The 17,837-nt window shown below is 41.6% G+C and overlaps 2 protein-coding genes across 2 annotated transcripts; one reads left to right on the forward strand and one right to left on the reverse strand.

Moving 5' to 3' along the window:
- The first annotated feature begins 7,481 nt into the window (after nucleotides 1–7,481).
- On the forward strand, nucleotides 7,482–12,178 carry LOC121982175 (phospholipase A1 PLIP2, chloroplastic-like). Its single transcript, XM_042535124.1, has 5 exons — nucleotides 7,482–8,509; nucleotides 9,148–9,645; nucleotides 9,751–9,810; nucleotides 10,466–10,882; nucleotides 11,484–12,178. The coding sequence occupies exons 1-5, from the start codon at nucleotides 7,892–7,894 to the stop codon at nucleotides 12,009–12,011; spliced, it is 2,121 nt and encodes a 706-aa protein (XP_042391058.1). The 5' UTR covers nucleotides 7,482–7,891; the 3' UTR covers nucleotides 12,012–12,178.
- A 1,991-nt stretch (nucleotides 12,179–14,169) lies between these two features.
- Nucleotides 14,170–17,275, reverse strand: LOC121982176 (30S ribosomal protein S5, chloroplastic-like). The gene is made up of 2 exons (XM_042535125.1): nucleotides 16,536–17,275; nucleotides 14,170–14,509 (listed from the first exon to the last, which is right to left on the reverse strand). Exons 1-2 carry the CDS (start codon nucleotides 17,267–17,269, stop codon nucleotides 14,260–14,262), a joined length of 984 nt encoding a protein of 327 aa, XP_042391059.1. The 5' UTR covers nucleotides 17,270–17,275; the 3' UTR covers nucleotides 14,170–14,259.
- Nucleotides 17,276–17,837: the final 562 nt, after the last annotated feature.

The following is a 17,837-nucleotide window of genomic DNA, read 5'->3' on the forward strand; positions in this document are numbered from 1 at the left end:
TATACGAAGAGTAAGATCCAACCTTTTTTTAGATTTGTCTAGTCATCAATCGACTAGATGGTAGCTCATTAGTCAACTACTATGTGATCTAGCCATAATTCGAACATTATAGTCGATCTTATCTTTGAAATTTCCATTAATGATTTTCTGAAATAAGCATCAGTTGACTCTTTGCCAAGGATTAGTTGAATGTTTCACGTACAATCGACTGCCACAATAGACAAGCAAACCTTCTCTTTGCTGAAAATTCACCTTAGTCAATTGCTTTAGTAAACTCATGTAGATGATCTGTTTGCTACGAGTTCATCTCAAAACGATTGTCTCAATCAACTTGCAAACATTCTATATGTTATGAGTTCACCTTAGTCATCTACCTTAGTTAACTCACAAACATTATATTTACTGATTAAAATCAATTGATTGCCCTAGTTACTGGCAAACATTCTCAAACCATAAAATTTGAATGACTTTATGGTTTCCTAGTTGCCTATATTGAAACCATAAACCTTACCAGCATTTGTAGTAACCTCAGTTGACTATTCAAATATTAATGTTAATTTAGCATTTGTAGCTTCATCAGTTGATCAGTTGACTGCACTATACCACAAAGCCTGATGAACCTAGGGTATTGACTGGTTGAATATTTGAGATTCATCAGTCAATTCTTATCAAACATCTAAATTTAATGCACTAGTCGACTTGTAATTTATATCAGTGAATCCATGTACTCTAACTCAATCATACGAAATATCCTAAAGATCAAGTCTCGTCGATGTTTGAGTTCTACCCACACTTGAAGTGTTATAGTTCACTGAAAACTCATGCTCATCATAACTTACCACATTCCAGAGTGTCTCCATGACTTTCGGACTTTTGTGTCTAAAGTCTCTTCGACTCATGTCTTTGCTACGTAGCATTTGATCACTTGACTTGATTTATTAGACTTCATCTATGTCAAGAATTTTATCCTCGATTTTCTTGAACTTTTGTAGGATCGAATATAACAATAGAGGGGTGAATATTGCTTGCTTTTAAAACTTATTTTTCTTTGTCAAAAGATGAAAACGCAGCCGAATAAATGAAAGTAAAAAAAAGAAGAAGCAAGTGATATAATTTTTTTACTTAGTTCACAATTCCCTAGAATTGTACTCTAAGGCCTACGATTTGTCAAGTAGATCACTTCTCGGAAAACACCTTTACATCTTTTCCTTCCGAAAATTTTTAAAAAATGGAGAAACCACTTTTAAATGAAAAGATCACAATAATATATCAAAATGACTGTGATAACAAAATATAATAACAAAACACTTTTTACAAAAATAGAGATTCGAAGCTCAATCGAGCTATTGAAATTTATTCTATATATGCATAGAGGTTACTTTATAGGCATGGATGAAATTGTTAAGATTTTGTTACGCTCAACTACTCAAACTCAAGAACATCTGAGGGTTTATGCTTATTAAACAAAGGGGGGAAAAAAAAAAAGTAAAGGATACCCTTTTATTTCTAAATACATCAAAGGGATGCTCCACCACATCAATTCCTTGTAAAATGACATAAATACCCTCCATTACATTGTTCACTTTTGACACATGGTTTAACTCCTGATACTAATTGGTCAACAGTAGAATAAAATTGTATTGTAACCATTATCATTTTATAGTGGCTACAAAATACAATTATTCATAATTATAGTAGTTATGAAATAGTAACTGTTACAATTATAAAAGTTATTGTAGTTAGAGCACCCACAATGGGATGTTAAATGGGTGTTATAATATCCATTTAACACCCCCTCTCCATTGTGAGTGTGCATTATAATGTCCACTCATAAGAGAGAGGAGAGAGAGTGTTCAAAGGTTTGAACACCCTCTCTCTTAATTTTTTAATATTTTTTTTTCTTTTTTAAATTATAAAATTTTTAATATTATTTTAAAAACTAATAAAAGGGATGAATAAATGGATGATGGGGTCCATATTAATTGATCCGGAGACAGTGGGGGCAAGGGAGGGATTAAGGAGAGGGATAAGGGCATTTTTGTCTTTTGGGCGCATTGAGGGTTTGGAGTGCTTTTAAGCACTGTTCACAGGTCGTGAAAGGAAGAAGAAAAAAGAGGGGTTTTTGGGGGTTCTGCCGCCGCACAAGGGAAAAAGAAACCATCTTCCTTATCCTCTCCGGCGCCTCGCCGGTGCCATCGCTGGTTGCCACCAGCGCTCTTCTCACTCCTCTCCTTCCTCGTCGGTAAGCCTCCATGAACAGACCGCCGCCCTTAGTGGACACTGCCTCCGGCAGTTCGCGCCGTCCCAGCGGTAGTAGCCGCCCTTAGCGGCAATCGCCGCCTTTATTCGCCCTCAACGACAACTGTCGCATCCGGCAGCCAACGCTACCACTGGTGGCCACTGCCCCAGCTGCCTTGGACAGCCAGCGCCTTCGGCGTCTAGTGTCGTCATCTCTGGCAACCATTGTCGCAGCCGCCGGCATCGCCTGTCAGCCGTCGTTATCCTCAAAGTCACAGCCGTCCGAGTGCTCAGGTATCGTATTATGCATATATTCCGGCCTGCGAGCCGAGAGCGTGTTCGGCCTTCGTGCCGTTGTTGTATCCCGGCCTTCGTGCCGTTATTGTATTATGGTCTGCGAGCCGAGGCTTAGTCGGACAGTGCATCGTCCTACGGATCTATATCGCGTTCGGCGCCGAGTCATTGGAGTCAGTTACTCACCGGGCGGACATTTATCTACTATCAGAGCCACAACGACTCGATCAGCGCCGCAATTAGTTCATCCATCCATCCGAGGGCGCCCCCCGGGGCCAGGGTACGTTATCGTACCTTTCTTGCATTTATTTCACTATTCTGTTATTAGTGTTCGGCTACTTATATATTCGTGGGATTCGCCTCGAGCACCGAGGTACCAGAGACCGGGGCAACCCGGTCACTGGTTGCAGGTACAGTTGCCCGGAGGACTTCAGACGACTCGGTCAACGCAGCGGACAGATCATCAACCGGGTCATGGGGATGCGGTCAACCTTCCAGACACGTCATTCCGGCAGGTTCGTCTCCTCAGCTTCCCGACAGGATCAATTTGGCGCCGTCTGTGGGAACGCGCCTGATTTGGAACGTGAAGATGGACGATACCGGAGAGTTCTGCCATTCTCATGACCCCGGTCAGTTTTCCCGTTATTTATTCTGTCAGTTATATGATTTGCATTAGTTCCTCGGGAGAAGACCCCCGAGTCGATCGACCGGGCGGATTATATATGAGCCACAAGCTTGATGGCGAAGACCCCCCGAGCCGATCGGCCGGGCGGATTATATACGAGCCACACGCTCGTTGGCGAAGACCCCCGAGCTGATCGGCCGGGCAGATTATATACGAGCTACACGCTCGATGAAGAAGACCCCTGAGCCGATCGGCCGGGCGGATTATATACGAGCCACAGGCTCGATGGCGAAGACCCCCGAGCCGATCGGCCGGGCGGATTATATACGAGCCACACGCTCGATGGCGAAGACCCCCGAGCCGATCGGCCGGGCGGATTATATACGAGCCACACGCTCGATGGCGAAGACCCCCGAGCCGATCGGCCGGGCGGATTATATACGAGCCACAGGCTCGATGGCGAAGACCCCCGAGCCGATCGGCCGGGCGGATTATATACGAGCCACAGGCTCGATGGCGAAGACCCCCGAGCCGATCGGCCGGGCGGATTATATACGAGCCATAGGCTCGATGGTGAAGACCCCCGAACCGATCGGCCGGGTTTGAATTAGCCCTCAGGACCGTCTAGCCCATACGTTAAACCGTAGAGTCGAACCGGCGACTATAAAAACCCCGGCTTGAAGACCGTCTAGCCCAGACGTTAAACCGTAGAGTCGAACCGGCGACTATAAAAACCCCGGCTTGAAGACCGTCTAGCCCAGACGTTAAACCGTAGAGTCGAACCGGCGACTATAAAAACCCCGGCTTGAAGACCGTCTAGCCCAGACGTTAAACCGTAGAGTCGAACCGGCGACTATAAAAACCCCGGCTTGAAGACCGTCTAGCCCAGACGTTAAACCGTAGAGTCGAACCGGCGACTATAAAAATCCCGGCTTGAAGACCGTCTAGCCCAGACGTTAAACCGTAGAGTCGAACCGGTGACTATAAAAACCCCGGCTTGAAGACCGCTGCATGGACTAGTTATCAGATATTCTATCTCCCCCGTTCGGGGTCGAGCGGTCGCCACTGGTCTCGGACCAGCTTCAGATATTCTATCTCCCCCGTTCGGGGTCGAGCGATTATCACTGGTCTCGAGCCAGCTTATCAGCATATCGTATTTCTTATCTCCCCCGATCGGGGTCGAGCTATCTCCGATGGTCGCGAACAAAGAGTATCTCTACTAGTTTCAAACCAGAATATAGGTTATGCGCCCGTTCGGCTCGTGACTTTCGCCTCCACGAGCCTTCGATTCACGGGCTACACTTCCGATCGACTCACGAGTGATGCGGTCACTCGGCATCATTCCATTTAGTTCACTCGATTGCTGGGTGGCACCTTACGATCGCCCGTGGACTATTCTTGAGGCTGCGCAGTCAGCACTTTCATTGCCATCCGATCGGCATCATTTCGATCGCTCGCACGACAGCGTCCGTCTAGCATATATCCATCCGATCGGCATTATTTTGATCGCTCGCACGACAGCGTCTGTCTAGCATCTATCCATCCGATCGACATCATTTCGATCGCTCGCACGACAGCGTCCGTCTAGCATATATCCATCCGATCGACATCATTTCGATCGCTCGCACGACAGCGTCCGTCTAGCATCTATCCATCCGATCGGCATCATTTCGATCGCTCGCACGACAGCATCCGTCTAGCATCTATCCATCCGATCGGCATCATTTCGATCGCTCGCACGACAGCGTCCGTCTAGCATCTATCCATCCGATCGGCATCATTTCGATCGCTTGCACGACAGCGTCCGTCTAGCATCTATCCATCCGATCGATAGCACTTCGATCGTCCGGTCGGTATCTTCGCGGCTGCGCACTCGGCATTGGTCCGATTACAGACTTGGTCCGCTCGGTATCATTACCATCTCCTACGACACCACTATTATAGCGACCGCTCGAGCGACATTATATTATTGGTTCAGCGATTTGGCTTTGACATCGAGAGCGGTTCAATTCTTTGCAATAGACTGTCCAGTCAATCGGACTCACGCCTCCTTCGACTAGACTTGAAGGGGAGGCTTGTGATCCGGAGATAGTGGGGGCAAGGGAGGGATTAAGGAGAGGGATAAGGGCATTTTTGTCTTTTGGGCGCATTGAGGGTTTGGAGTGCTTTTAAGCACTGTTCACAGGTCGTGAAAGGAAGAAGAAAAAAGAGGGGTTTTTGGGGGTTCTGCCGCCGCACAAGGGAAAAAGAAACCATCTTCCTTATCCTCTCCGGCGCCTCGCCGGTGCCATCGCTGGTTGCCACCAGCGCTCTTCTCACTCCTCTCCTTCCTCGTCGGTAAGCCTCCATGAACAGACCGCCGCCCTTGTTACGGCCAGCAGCCGAACCTCAGGTTCTCCTCGTCCCCGTCTCTCTTCTCCACGCCGACAGCGCCTCAGAGCACAACCAGCGTCGCCCTTAGTGGACACTGCCTCCGGCAGTTCGCGCCGTCCCAGCGGTAGTAGCCGCCCTTAGCGGCAATCGCCGCCTTTATTCGCCCTCAATGACAACTGTCGCATCCGGCAGCCAACGCTACCACTGGTGGGCACTGCCCCAGCTGCCTTGGGCAGCCAGCGCCTTCGGCGTCTAGTGCCGTCATCTCTAGCAACCATTGTCGCAGCCACCGGCATCGCCTGTCAGCCGTCGTTATCCTCAAAGTCACAGCCGTCCGAGTGCTCAGGTATCGTATTATGCATATATTCCGGCCTGCGAGCCGAGAGCGTGTTCGGCCTTCGTGCCGTTGTTGTATCCCGGCCTTCGTGCCGTTATTGTATTATGGTCTGCGAGCCGAGGCTTAGTCGGACAGTGCATCGTCCTACGGATCTATATCGCGTCCGGCGCCGAGTCATTGGAGTCAGTTACTCACCGGGCGGACATTTATCTACTATCAGAGCCACAACGACTCGATCAGCGCCGCAATTAGTTCATCCATCCATCCGAGGGCGTCCCCCGGGGCTAGGGTACGTTATCGTACCTTTCTTGCATTTATTTCACTATTCTGTTATTAGTGTTCGGCTACTTATATATTCGTGGGATTCGCCTCGAGCACCGAGGTACCAGAGACCGGGGCAACCCGGTCACTGCTGCAGGTACAGTTGCCCGGAGGAATTCAGACGACTCGGTCAACGCAGCGGACAGATCATCAACCGGGTCATGGGGATGCGGTCAACCTTCCAGACACGTCATTCCGGCAGGTTCGTCTCCTCAGCTTCCCGACAGGATCATTAATGTTAAAAGGGATGTGAGTAAAAGAGATATGTTGTTATAATAAATATGTGGCAGTGGACCCCATATCTTTTGATGAGATGATGAATGTTATAACGCATTAGCGTTGCGGATGCTCTTATAATATTTTTCAGTCTTTACAATAGTGATTAAATCGTGTTGTAGTAATTATAAAATCATAACTATTATAATATAAATATTTTTGAACATTAGGTATCAGATTCATTGTAGCAGTTACAACACATCTGACTAATTTAAAAATTAGGCGGAAGATCATAGAAAGAATAATATTGGAGGAAATTTGGGTATGCACATGGTAGAACATGAATGAACACTCTTTTAATTAAAAAAAATTAAAGTTGTGCGTTCTTTATGATTTGAAAATAAAGGGACGTGTTTTTGATTTCCCCCCTAAAACAAAGGCTGTTTTTTAACAAACTCTTAGTAATTCTTCTCTCTTCTAGACTTATTTGATTATTTCATTTTAAGATAAAAAAAATTACTTGCACGTTATACTTGATTCCCATCTAGTAAAGAAGAATTTTAATAGACTATAAATAAGGATATAAACTAAGTCCTAGTTTATTTACTCTTCCCTCTGGATTGTCCAATCTATATATTCAATGATTCACTCTTAAGGGTTTTTGAATATAAAACTAAAATTAAAGGAACAAAAATAAATTAATAAATAATTTTGTCTGTCCAATGTTTTTTTTAATGTTTTATTCACAAATATTAATAACTCAAATCTATCATCATTAAAAATTTATTTATTTTATATATTGATAGAGTAAGGGAAATAAGTCTGATCAATCAACACTCAATTTCCGAAGTAGTTGCCTACAAGTCACGAAAATAAATAAAAAATAATATTAAATTATTTATTTTGCATTTTTTTTTAAAAAACAAAGAAACGTGTACAAAATAAAAAGAAGCAACGTTTTGACCCAACCAACAAAAGCCAGCGCACGGCGGAGACTACGAGAAGAAAGGTAGAATACAACAACGCAACAGTCTACAAAAAGCGGGTGAATTTGGTTAACCTTCGAACCCTATTCAAGCATCGCGCCATCGGCATCGCCATCGGCGTGTCCAGGCCGTGACGCGTTCTGCTTATCGATCTCGGTCGGTCCCCAGAGGTGACGTGTTCCGCATATCCATCCGCGCCTTTTCCGCCTCCATAGTCGGCAGCGGCCGCGGCCGCGGCAGCTTGCCTTCCTATATTTTTGGGTTAGGTGGCGCGCAAGTTTCCAATCGCGTCTTCAAATATTTGGCTGCCGGAGCTGCAAGCATTGAAGTCGATAGAGCATCGTCGGGAGAGCAAAAGTTGCGTCTTTTCTTACAGGCCGTCTGGTGTTTCCTTTTAACCGCGCTCATCCTTCGATAAAACTTGAGAAAAATCAAGGTCGCACCGGTTTTGAGGGTAAAGTCGGAGACTTTCAGGGGGTTCGGGTGGGGAGCGGTGAGAAAATGGACGGTACGAGGTGGATGAAAGCCGTTCGAGTGCCGTCGCCGGGAATCGCTCTTACCTGCGATGCCACATTCCGCCATCGACACGAAGTTGCTTCTTTGGCGCCGCGAGCCAGCGCGGTAGGCGGCAAGAGCGCGACGGAGACATCGTCGACTTCCGCTTCTTCTTCGATGCCGTCGAGGCAGTCGTACGTGTTTCCGATTAGGACGATGTGGTTGTGGCCCAGGAGCCAAGGGCCGGGGGTGGGAAAGGAAAGTAAAGCGGAGGATAAGGAAGATGCGGAGGACAAGGAAGATGCGGAGGAGCATGAAACGGCCACCGAAACACAAAGGGTCAGTTGGGTACAGAACATACTAAGAGTGGGGTTGATCTGGGCGGGGAAACAGGATAAGGCGACAGGCTACTCGGAGGAGGTGGAGGAGGAGGAGTTGTGCGTGGGGCAAGATTGCGTCCAGAGTTGCCAAGGATGCGCCAACCCTGGCCAAGTGGCGGACAGGATGGAATTCGACACTGAGTCCTTCTCGCGCCTCCTCCGAAGAGTAACATCCAGGGAGGCGCTACTCTTCGGGAAGGTGGCTATGCTCAGCAGCCTTGCCTATGATATTCCAAAGATAAAGGTTGGGTTTTTTTTTTCATGTAAAGATATATTGGTTGAGTGCCTATGATTCTCCATTTCTCCATTCTTGTTCTTTTAAAAAAAAAAATTTATCGCCACAAAGTTTGGCGTTGCCTAACTTTGCAATTCCATGCTGTAAATTTTCCATCAACTTTTACATTCTTTTTTTGAAGTTCATTGCGATCGAAGCTTACTTAGGTTTTGAATTGCTATGCGTAAATATGCATTGTCTGTAGCTTAAGGGTTTAATATCAGAGAAAAGCTATGTATGATGGGTGGATAACCTTTTTTTTAACTGTAAACACGATAAGTAATCCCGTGTCTAATTCATTGTTGCTGTGAGACCCTTTGACATGGAAAAACTGAGCTTTGGCATATTATGGAGACATCTAACTGCCTTCATCTCTCTATTTAATTTGGCAACTATTTGTCATGGGCATGTATTTCCTTGTTGACAGAATTTTGTCGGTCCATGCCTTCATCGCTCTTATTTGTTCAGTAGTTATTTGTCCTGGATATGCACTTCCATGAACAAGACATTCCTGCATGAATATTGAATGTTTGGTTTCTGGAGTCTATATTTCAAATTATGAGATCATGAGTTCTTTTTAATGGGATTTTTTTTTTGTACTTATGCAGCAAAAAGGCCTCCTTAAATGCTATGGTTTGCGATTTGTGGCCTCTTCATTTGATATAAGAGGTGAATCATCAACTACTGTTGAAGATCCAACACCTATTCAAGATGAAAAATTGAAAGAAGTCAACAGTGAAGAACAGAACAATGATAATCAGAAAGGTGAAACAGTTACTGGGTTGAATGATTTTGCTGCCTACCGCATTGCAGCTTCTGCTGCCTCCTATTTGCAATCCAGGACAAAGGGCATCCTTCCTTTCAGTTCAATTCAACAGAAATCAAGGAAAAATTCAACTGAAGCAAGCAAACAAAATGAAGGAAAAGGTATAAGTATCAAAGAAGTATCTTTCATCGCCACTACAAATTCAGTTACTGCCGTGGTTGCTGGAAAGGAGGAGATGAAAGATGCAGTTGCAAAGGACTTGAATTCAGCCAAGAGTTCACCTTGTGGTTGGTACATATGTGATGACATGAGAAGCAGTACTAGATATTTTGTAGTTCAAGTAGGTTATCTCTTTCGTATCACATAACATGTCTAACTCTTTTTTTCTCATGAATTCAACTAAAAACTTATTGGGTATAAATTCCTTTCTTTTTTTGTTCTTTAGGGTTCTGAAACACTGGCTTCTTGGCAAGCAAATCTTCTGTTTGAGCCTATCCAGTTTGAGGTAATTCATATAAAGCAATGTTTAGTAGTCATGGATTCTCATTTGTGGATCATATGCAATTCTCAGTTCTCTGTGGATAGGATAGATGACTCAGCAGGGGAACAATTATCTCACACAACAAGAAATAAAATCAATCACACAGAATCCAAATTCACATCATAAAAGCTCACTAAGAGGAAATTTTTTTTATTAAACTGTAGAATTAATTAGATGAGCAAGAACCCCTTTATCAAATGATAAAAAGACTAATGCAACTAAGACTGCTAATTATTTTAGCTGGTTTGTAGAAAACGATAATACCCAATAAAAACAATAATGACTATAACAAACTTTTAAAGCTTAAAATTTAAACTTCCTAATTGTAGTTGGAATTGCTTCTCCAACTTTAAACATTTTACTTTAAACCTAGTTTTTTAAATTGCATTCGTAGATTGCATTGGATATGAATTATCATCTATTAAGAGTTTGACAGAAATTTTTATCAACAAATTGAGATCAATCAGGAAATTACATGCCTGAAACTTTCATCTGAAAAGAAAAATGATGCATGTTTCAACCTTCTAAATCTAACTAAATTTTTCCATTGATAAAATACTTTCAAGCATTTAGTTTCATGCCTATTGTGCCTATTAAATTTGTTCCTTGTTTGATTTAGGATCAAGATGTGCTCGTACACCGAGGAATTTATGAAGTTGCAAAAGGAATTTACCAACAAATGTTGCCTGAAATCAGAGCTTACATAAAGTTTTATGGTGATTCTGCAACTCTGCGCTTCACTGGCCATTCTCTCGGTGGAAGTGTTGCATTGCTTCTGAGCTTAATGCTGGTAATACGTGGAGAAGTACAAGCCTCATCCTTACTGCCCGTTGTAACTTTTGGCTCCCCGTATGTCATGTGTGGTGGTAATCATTTGCTCCACAAATTGGGTTTGCCCACAAAGCATGTCCAAGCCATATCAATTCATAGGGATATTGTTCCCCGAGCATTTGCATGCCACTACCCTGATAATGTTGCCAACATTCTAAAGGCTATTAATGGAAATTTCCGGCATCATCCATGTCTGATGAACCAGGTAGGTTCTCAGTTATCATGTTTTCTCTGTTTAAATCCATCGTACCTAACCAATGCTCTTTATATAGCTTCTGTATTCTTTCTTGGAGGTTTCCCAATTATCGATCAATTAAATACATCTTGAGTTTTTAACCAGTTAGCCCTGATAATATGCCCAACTGTGGTACTAAATGGCAACATGATGCCATATGAATGGCCTAAGGTGATAATGAACGTTAGCGTCAAAATCATGTAGGCTCCCTACCTTTCTAATCATATCTTTGGTCTGCTCTATAGCGTCGTCTATAGAATTCTTACCTTAGAGTTGCATACAAACAATTCCTTTAGTTCAGTATAGAATTTCTATAGTTCAAGGCATCACTTGTAATTGTGTGACACATGATTTTCATACGAGGGTAACGTTGCTCCACATCAATGAACATGGGGCAAAGACTTTTGTGTGAAGGGTAAATGTGTTTCACTGATTTTGTACTAGTGTGAGTCTTAAGTGCTAGGATGACTGTTTTTAGTGGATTATTTTATCACTATAATTGAAACCAAGCCCGGGTATAATTTGCATGATCCATCTGTTACTAATTCTTTTTCAATTATTTTCTTAACAGAAACTGCTATATGCTCCTATGGGGAGTCTTTTGATCCTACAACCTGAAGAAAAATTTTCACCACACCACCACCTTCTTCCACCAGATACAGGCCTCTACGTCCTGGGAGGTTCATCGTCCTTGAATTCAGATTCTAAGAGGCTATTGCAGGCAGCATTGTCAGCGTTCATCAATTCTCCTCATCCTCTTGAGATCCTGAGCGACAGCTCTGCTTACGGCTCAGAAGGAACAGTGTCTAGAGACCATGATATGGCTTCATACTTGAGATCCATCCGTACAGTGATCCGTCAGGAGCTAAAACACATTAGGAAGGCGAAGATGGAACGACAACGCAACATCTGGCAGCCGCTTGTGGCCTTATCGAGCCTCCGGACGAGCATTGCCCCTCGTCAGAATGGCTCAATTAACTCCTCTCAACAGCATTCCTTGGATGGGGTAAGGAATCCAATGAAGTTATTCAGCTGGCTTGTAGCCTCAGGGCATTTGTTCTTGCTCTTGAGATCCATTGATTTCAGCCAGAGGGTTTAATTTTTATCTGGGATTCATTCTTTATTTTTTTATAATTTTTTTTTTCTATTTTTTCCCTCTCACATGTCATTGTAAAACCTATTGTTCATTCAATCAGCTGAATTAACCCCAAATGCTTGAGCATTAGCCTTCATTTTAATACAAAGAGGACTAAGTTGATTTCATATATTTCATCTGCTTGGAACCTCTTGCATGGCACACTGGGACTTGTGACTAATAGAAAATTGTAAAGAGAATCACTAACTGAATGAAAATTTTGTTAATGAAATTGTAGATGAGTTTAATTTGATTGGTGATCACATAATTAAATGTATACACAGTACAAATTAAATGTGCATTGTGCCTTTAGAAGATTCTTAAGGAGATTAGAATGCATGGTAATTGTGCTGTTAAACTTATTTATAGAAATCACCACTTCCAAAATAGTGGAACAGTTGTTAGAGATCAATTAAGACACTGTGTATATAATTGATAAAAAAGGATTTTTTTTTTTTTATGCAAAATGAAAGAGCTTAATCATTTAAGAAATCCTATCACTATTTTTGAGTGCCTATATATATTTGCACGCATAAAACTCAAAAAGTCTCGGCATATGAAGCATGTACAATAAAGGAAGATTAAAAGATAATTAAGAGTGTATTTTCTTGATAATTAAGAAGATTAAAAGCATGTACAAGCATTTAATTCATTTAAGGCCCAATTCTAGTAGTATCTTTCCTTTTTCCATTATGAGGAGATTCATCTTGCTGTCACAAGATTCATTTTCCGTTTTTTACTTCATCTCGTTGGATGGTGGTATCTATATCCTGATTGAATTTTGATAGAACGGTACGTGATCAACCATAGTCAAAGTTGATTAGTTTCGTATTGAATTTTGATGTTTAATTAATGTATTTAATTGTTGAATAATATATAAATATGTTTATATTAATTAGATATTTTACAGTAGAAAAGTTAAAGTAAGTTGAGGTTGATCAAACACAAACTATTTGGGTGAGTCGAGGTTGGCCAACTACACTTAACTATTTGAAAGTCTATGTGAGTTATAATCGGGCAAAAGGTGATTACGCTGCCTTAATACCCCGCCCCAAGATCATCAGAAGGGAGATAAATAATATGAATCATAATTATTGCAAATGGTGATTATACTCACCCTAGACGTCTCTCAAAGCTTATCCCAAGATTATGCGAAAGGAAATAAATCATGATGTCAGCTTATAGCCCAACGCCAAATGGCTAGAGGATGAGAGGAATTTTTTTTTAAAGAAATGTACTCATCAGGAATTGATTCCTACCCCTCTAGCCAATTAGATACCTTCTAATCATGTGAGTCACAATTGATTAGAGATTTGGTGATAACACAAGTCCTAATAAGTCATAGAAAATTAAATGTTAGGTATATAAGTGTTGTGGAGGATTGAATGTTAAGCATGTAATTGTAAGTCTTGGCATGTCATGGAGAATTGAATGTTAGATAGTTGATCAGGCAAGTGAACAGGTAACTAGATGCTTGGAAGTGATAGAAAGTCAAGGAGGATTAAATTCTTAAGGAGGATTAAATTCTTAGTAAGGGATGAGGTTCTGACATGTTAAAGGTGATTGAATTTTGTAAACTGATGTTATTGACGAGGTTTAGGCAACAGGTTAAGGTGGTGTGGTGATGAATCCAATTTTCTGAAGCGGATGGGTAAGTAGCGTAGGTGAATTAGAGGACATTTAGGACTTCCTTATGTAGGATAGGACAGCCCTTTTCGTAAAACTGGCACCTCTCTACTGTCCGCCTCAACATCATCTCACAGAAGGGAGGTAAATCACAATACTAAACGGCCTCCCAATGGGAAGAACCGGTGGGGAAAACCTGAATCCAAGAGCTAGATTTGGAAATTTATGAATACCAAAGATGGTTGCAAGTGCACTTGCGTGCTTACTTGAAGGTGAACCGAATGGATCCTTCATGCATGCAGATGCATCAATCGAACAGAGATAATGAGATTAATTAATTAGTTAACTTATTTATTTAATTCATATAACTAATTTAGTAAATTTTTAAACAATGGAATTAGGGATGCAATATCCAGGGGGTGGTGGAGTCTGAAGCAGACTAAAGTGTGATTCAAGTCAATTCATAGATGAAATGTTGCACGAAGGGAAAATCATGTACCGAAACCGAAAACCATGTATTTTAAGGAAAATCGTTCACATAAGCGACTTCAGTTGGATGACAAAGCAAATTTTGCATAATGAAATTTCACTGCCACAGTTCTTCCATTGGAATTCCTCGTTCAAGAGCCACCTCTCGTAACTGTCTCATCTTCATCACTGCAGTAACTGTTGCCCTTGCATTGTTCAGTGCGTTTTTGCTTCCCAGTTGCTTTCCCAGAGCATTCTCTACACCGGCCATTTCCAGCACGATTCTAACAGCGCCACCGGCGATAACACCAGTTCCAGGTGAAGCAGGCCGCAGCATCACTTTTGCTGCTCCATAATCTCCATCCGATCTACAGCAGTGAACAATTAGAACAACAAATCAGATGCTAATTTTAGGCATAACAAAACACAATGATTGAAAGACATGGCATAAGAACCACAGAACTCCAACATTAACTCGTTAAATAGATGCAATAGTACAGGATTTGACATTACAGACACTTTACAAAGAAAAACAAAATCTATCCCAGGTAGGTTTCTAACAAACTGTTCAGCTTATTTAACTATCTCATCCAACTATAGGATACTTGGATGTTTCATGTTGTGTCGGACCTCTTTTTCTTGATCGAGTTGGTCATTGGCTTTGGGTTCAATATGTAAAATGGTAAGTTAAGTCTAATTTTTCTTGAATCTGATGAAGCCCACCAAGCAACAACGTGATTGTAATAAATATATATCTGAATTAAAAAGAGAGACTAATTAATCAATTTTATGTATATTGGGATTCAACTATAACAATCAATTTTCAATGGTTATTGAAAACCCTGATCTCATCTTTGCTGCACAAATATAGGAGACAATTGTTTAATTGTGTGATGATAGCATGAGAGGAGGAAGATTTTACATATAAATACATCATTGAACATCTTTTGAAATCTTACATCGCACTAGGCATTAGAGTACAAGCATTCTAATAAATCATTAAAATCCAAACTAATTAGCATGGTCTTCTACATCTAAGTATCATCCTATCGGCATGCATTAAGATGAATTTAAATAATATATATTATTTGTTTTCCCAAAATTCTTATCAATTGCTATTATTAGGAAACAAGTAGAGGTAGATTTTAGGATTAAAGCTTATATGAATTCACAAACACTGGAGTAAAAATGAACATTAATCATTTTTAATTCAATTATCCAATTAATACTCTAATTTACACCAACCTTAATTGAAAGAGTATTAAATAAGTAAAAGTCATTATCTTGAGATACTTTAGAAGTACTAAAGCTGTATAATATAACAAAATTTTAATTATTAATTTCCTAACTATAATACCTTTGTTTTAAAGAGTAAATAAGCCAAGTATCATAGGATTAAGACCAATAGAAACTCATCTTGACAAGCTTGGATATGTGTTGAAGCTTGGATTAAGATTGAAATTGTAACATTTAAGCTACAAACTTAAAATTGGCACAAAATGATAATTTAAACCTTGACTCAGAACCAATTCATTTTTGAGTCTCAAAGGCTTATGATAAACTATATAAGGATTCTAGTGTAACTGAAAGAGCCAAGAGACTTTCATAGTGTTTTGCAATCAGGTTGGAGAACACCAGATGCAGGTTTCCCTATCTATCTTAAATGACTGATGAAGGAAAGGATGAATTGCATGAGAGTTGATATAGTTCCCCTCGTTTACTTGGTGTAAAGTTAGGGAAAGGACAAATTATGAAAGTTAATTCATTTTCTCATCCTTCCCAAAATTGAATGGAACAAATTTCTTCTCTTCTGATGTCAAATCCGACGTGCCAACAACCCCTTTCTTCATTCCTCTTTCCACAGTGTACAGTAGCTCAAACCTCCAGGAGGAAGGCATAACAAAAATACTATTGTATTTGCTAAATCCATCCTTCCCTACTTAACACATAGCTTCAGGGCCTTATTTGTGATTCCATGTCAAAGATTATGTTATAAGTTAAGTGAATGATCAAAGTTATGCCAAGAAAGAAAGAACATTAATTCATCACATAATCTGTATAAAGTACACATGATTGGAGTAGTCCTCTTTCTGAAAAAGCATTAACTTAATGTGAATTTCATGATGTATGTCTTTCATAAGATTGCAAATAGTGACCAAGACTGCCAAGCATCAGTTGCTTTGGTCATCCTAAAATTTCTTTGACAGTGGCACTCTTAACATATGAAGGATATTGTGTGATAAGCTTCGACTAAACAGAACTGGATTTTCTTTATTTTCTCGTGCGATTCTAGCCAAATTACTTATGATTCCGGTTAAATAACCAACGAGTAAGATACTATAGCATAAAATTACTATTTCCAACCAATAAGTATACGAGCTGAACTGTAATTACCTGTGGGGAAAGGTCAAATACTTGGTCATTGGCACCGTCACAATGTTCCTCCGAGCGTTCACAGCGGACTTAAAGATGGCATCCACCACTTCTTTTGCCTTCCCTACCCCGACGCCAACGTGCCCTTTCTTGTCTCCGATCACTACGATGGCTCTAAAGGAGAGCTTTTTACCTCCCTTGACAACCTTGGTGACCCTTCTCACCTGGACGACCCTCTCGTCGAAGCCATCATTGGGCTTCTCCCGTTTGTTGCGGCCGAGAAGCCCGCTAGCCTTCTTGAGCTTAGCGTCCATGACATAGATGTCATTCCCGAGCACGGATTCGCCGCTGTAGGCGGGACCGTAGATCTCCTCATAGGCGGCGGCGATGGCCTCCTCGGACTCCGGGGGAAGCTCGTCGAAGGCAGGAGGAGGGACGTAGCCCTCAGGTGGGACGGGGGGATCGAATGTGATTTCAGAGTTCGGGTCGACGTTGTCGAAGAAGGAAGTGTCTATATCATCTTTGGGCGAGGCGGCTAATTTGGGGACGGTATGGAAGCGGATAGAGGAGGAGGAGGAGAAAAGTGGAGTATTGAAGAGATGAGAACGGCGGGAGGGAGGGTGGAGGGAGAGAGAGGAGAGAGCGGCGGAGATGGCTGCTGCAGCGGAAGCCATGGCAGGGAGAAGGTACAGGAGCGGCAGCGAAGCAGGAAGGCTTATCTCCTTAATGTATTGGATCGTAAAAATATTGGCCATTTGGCCCACACAATTTCTTCAGTGCCTTTTTATTATTATAATTTAGCACACATTCTTTTCAAATTTCTTTCAGACCCTAAATTCAAAAAAAAAAAAAAAAAAAAAAATCAACCAGTAAATTCTGGAAGTACTATTATTTAAGTATCCATGCCTTTGATCCAATTAATTTTAGTACTGTTATTTTCATTGCTCACTTTTACTCCTCCAAATCAAACGTCCCCTGAGAGTTTGTCATTACAAGTAGAGTAACCGCTCCAATGTTGGAACGATTTTATCGGGATAGCGAAAACCTCATAGATTGACACTTTTGAATGTACTGGTAGACAAACTAGGAGAGAATCATTCCAGCACAAATAAATCCTAACATGACATTCCAACATCACTAATAGTTCATGTTTGAAAATATCCAACGTCCTTATTACATGAGTCTCCACGGTGTAAGTTCCTACCTCCTTGAGCATTAACCTTGACTAGTCAATGAGTCATGCATGTAAGCTGGATTATATATGTACTTGTTATCAATTGTATCGTATGCAACTTCTAAATTCGTTGACTCAACAATTTCAAT

The sequence above is a fragment of the Zingiber officinale genome, chromosome 5A (genome assembly GCF_018446385.1).
Source record: "Zingiber officinale cultivar Zhangliang chromosome 5A, Zo_v1.1, whole genome shotgun sequence".
Classification (NCBI taxonomy): domain Eukaryota; kingdom Viridiplantae; phylum Streptophyta; class Magnoliopsida; order Zingiberales; family Zingiberaceae; genus Zingiber; species Zingiber officinale.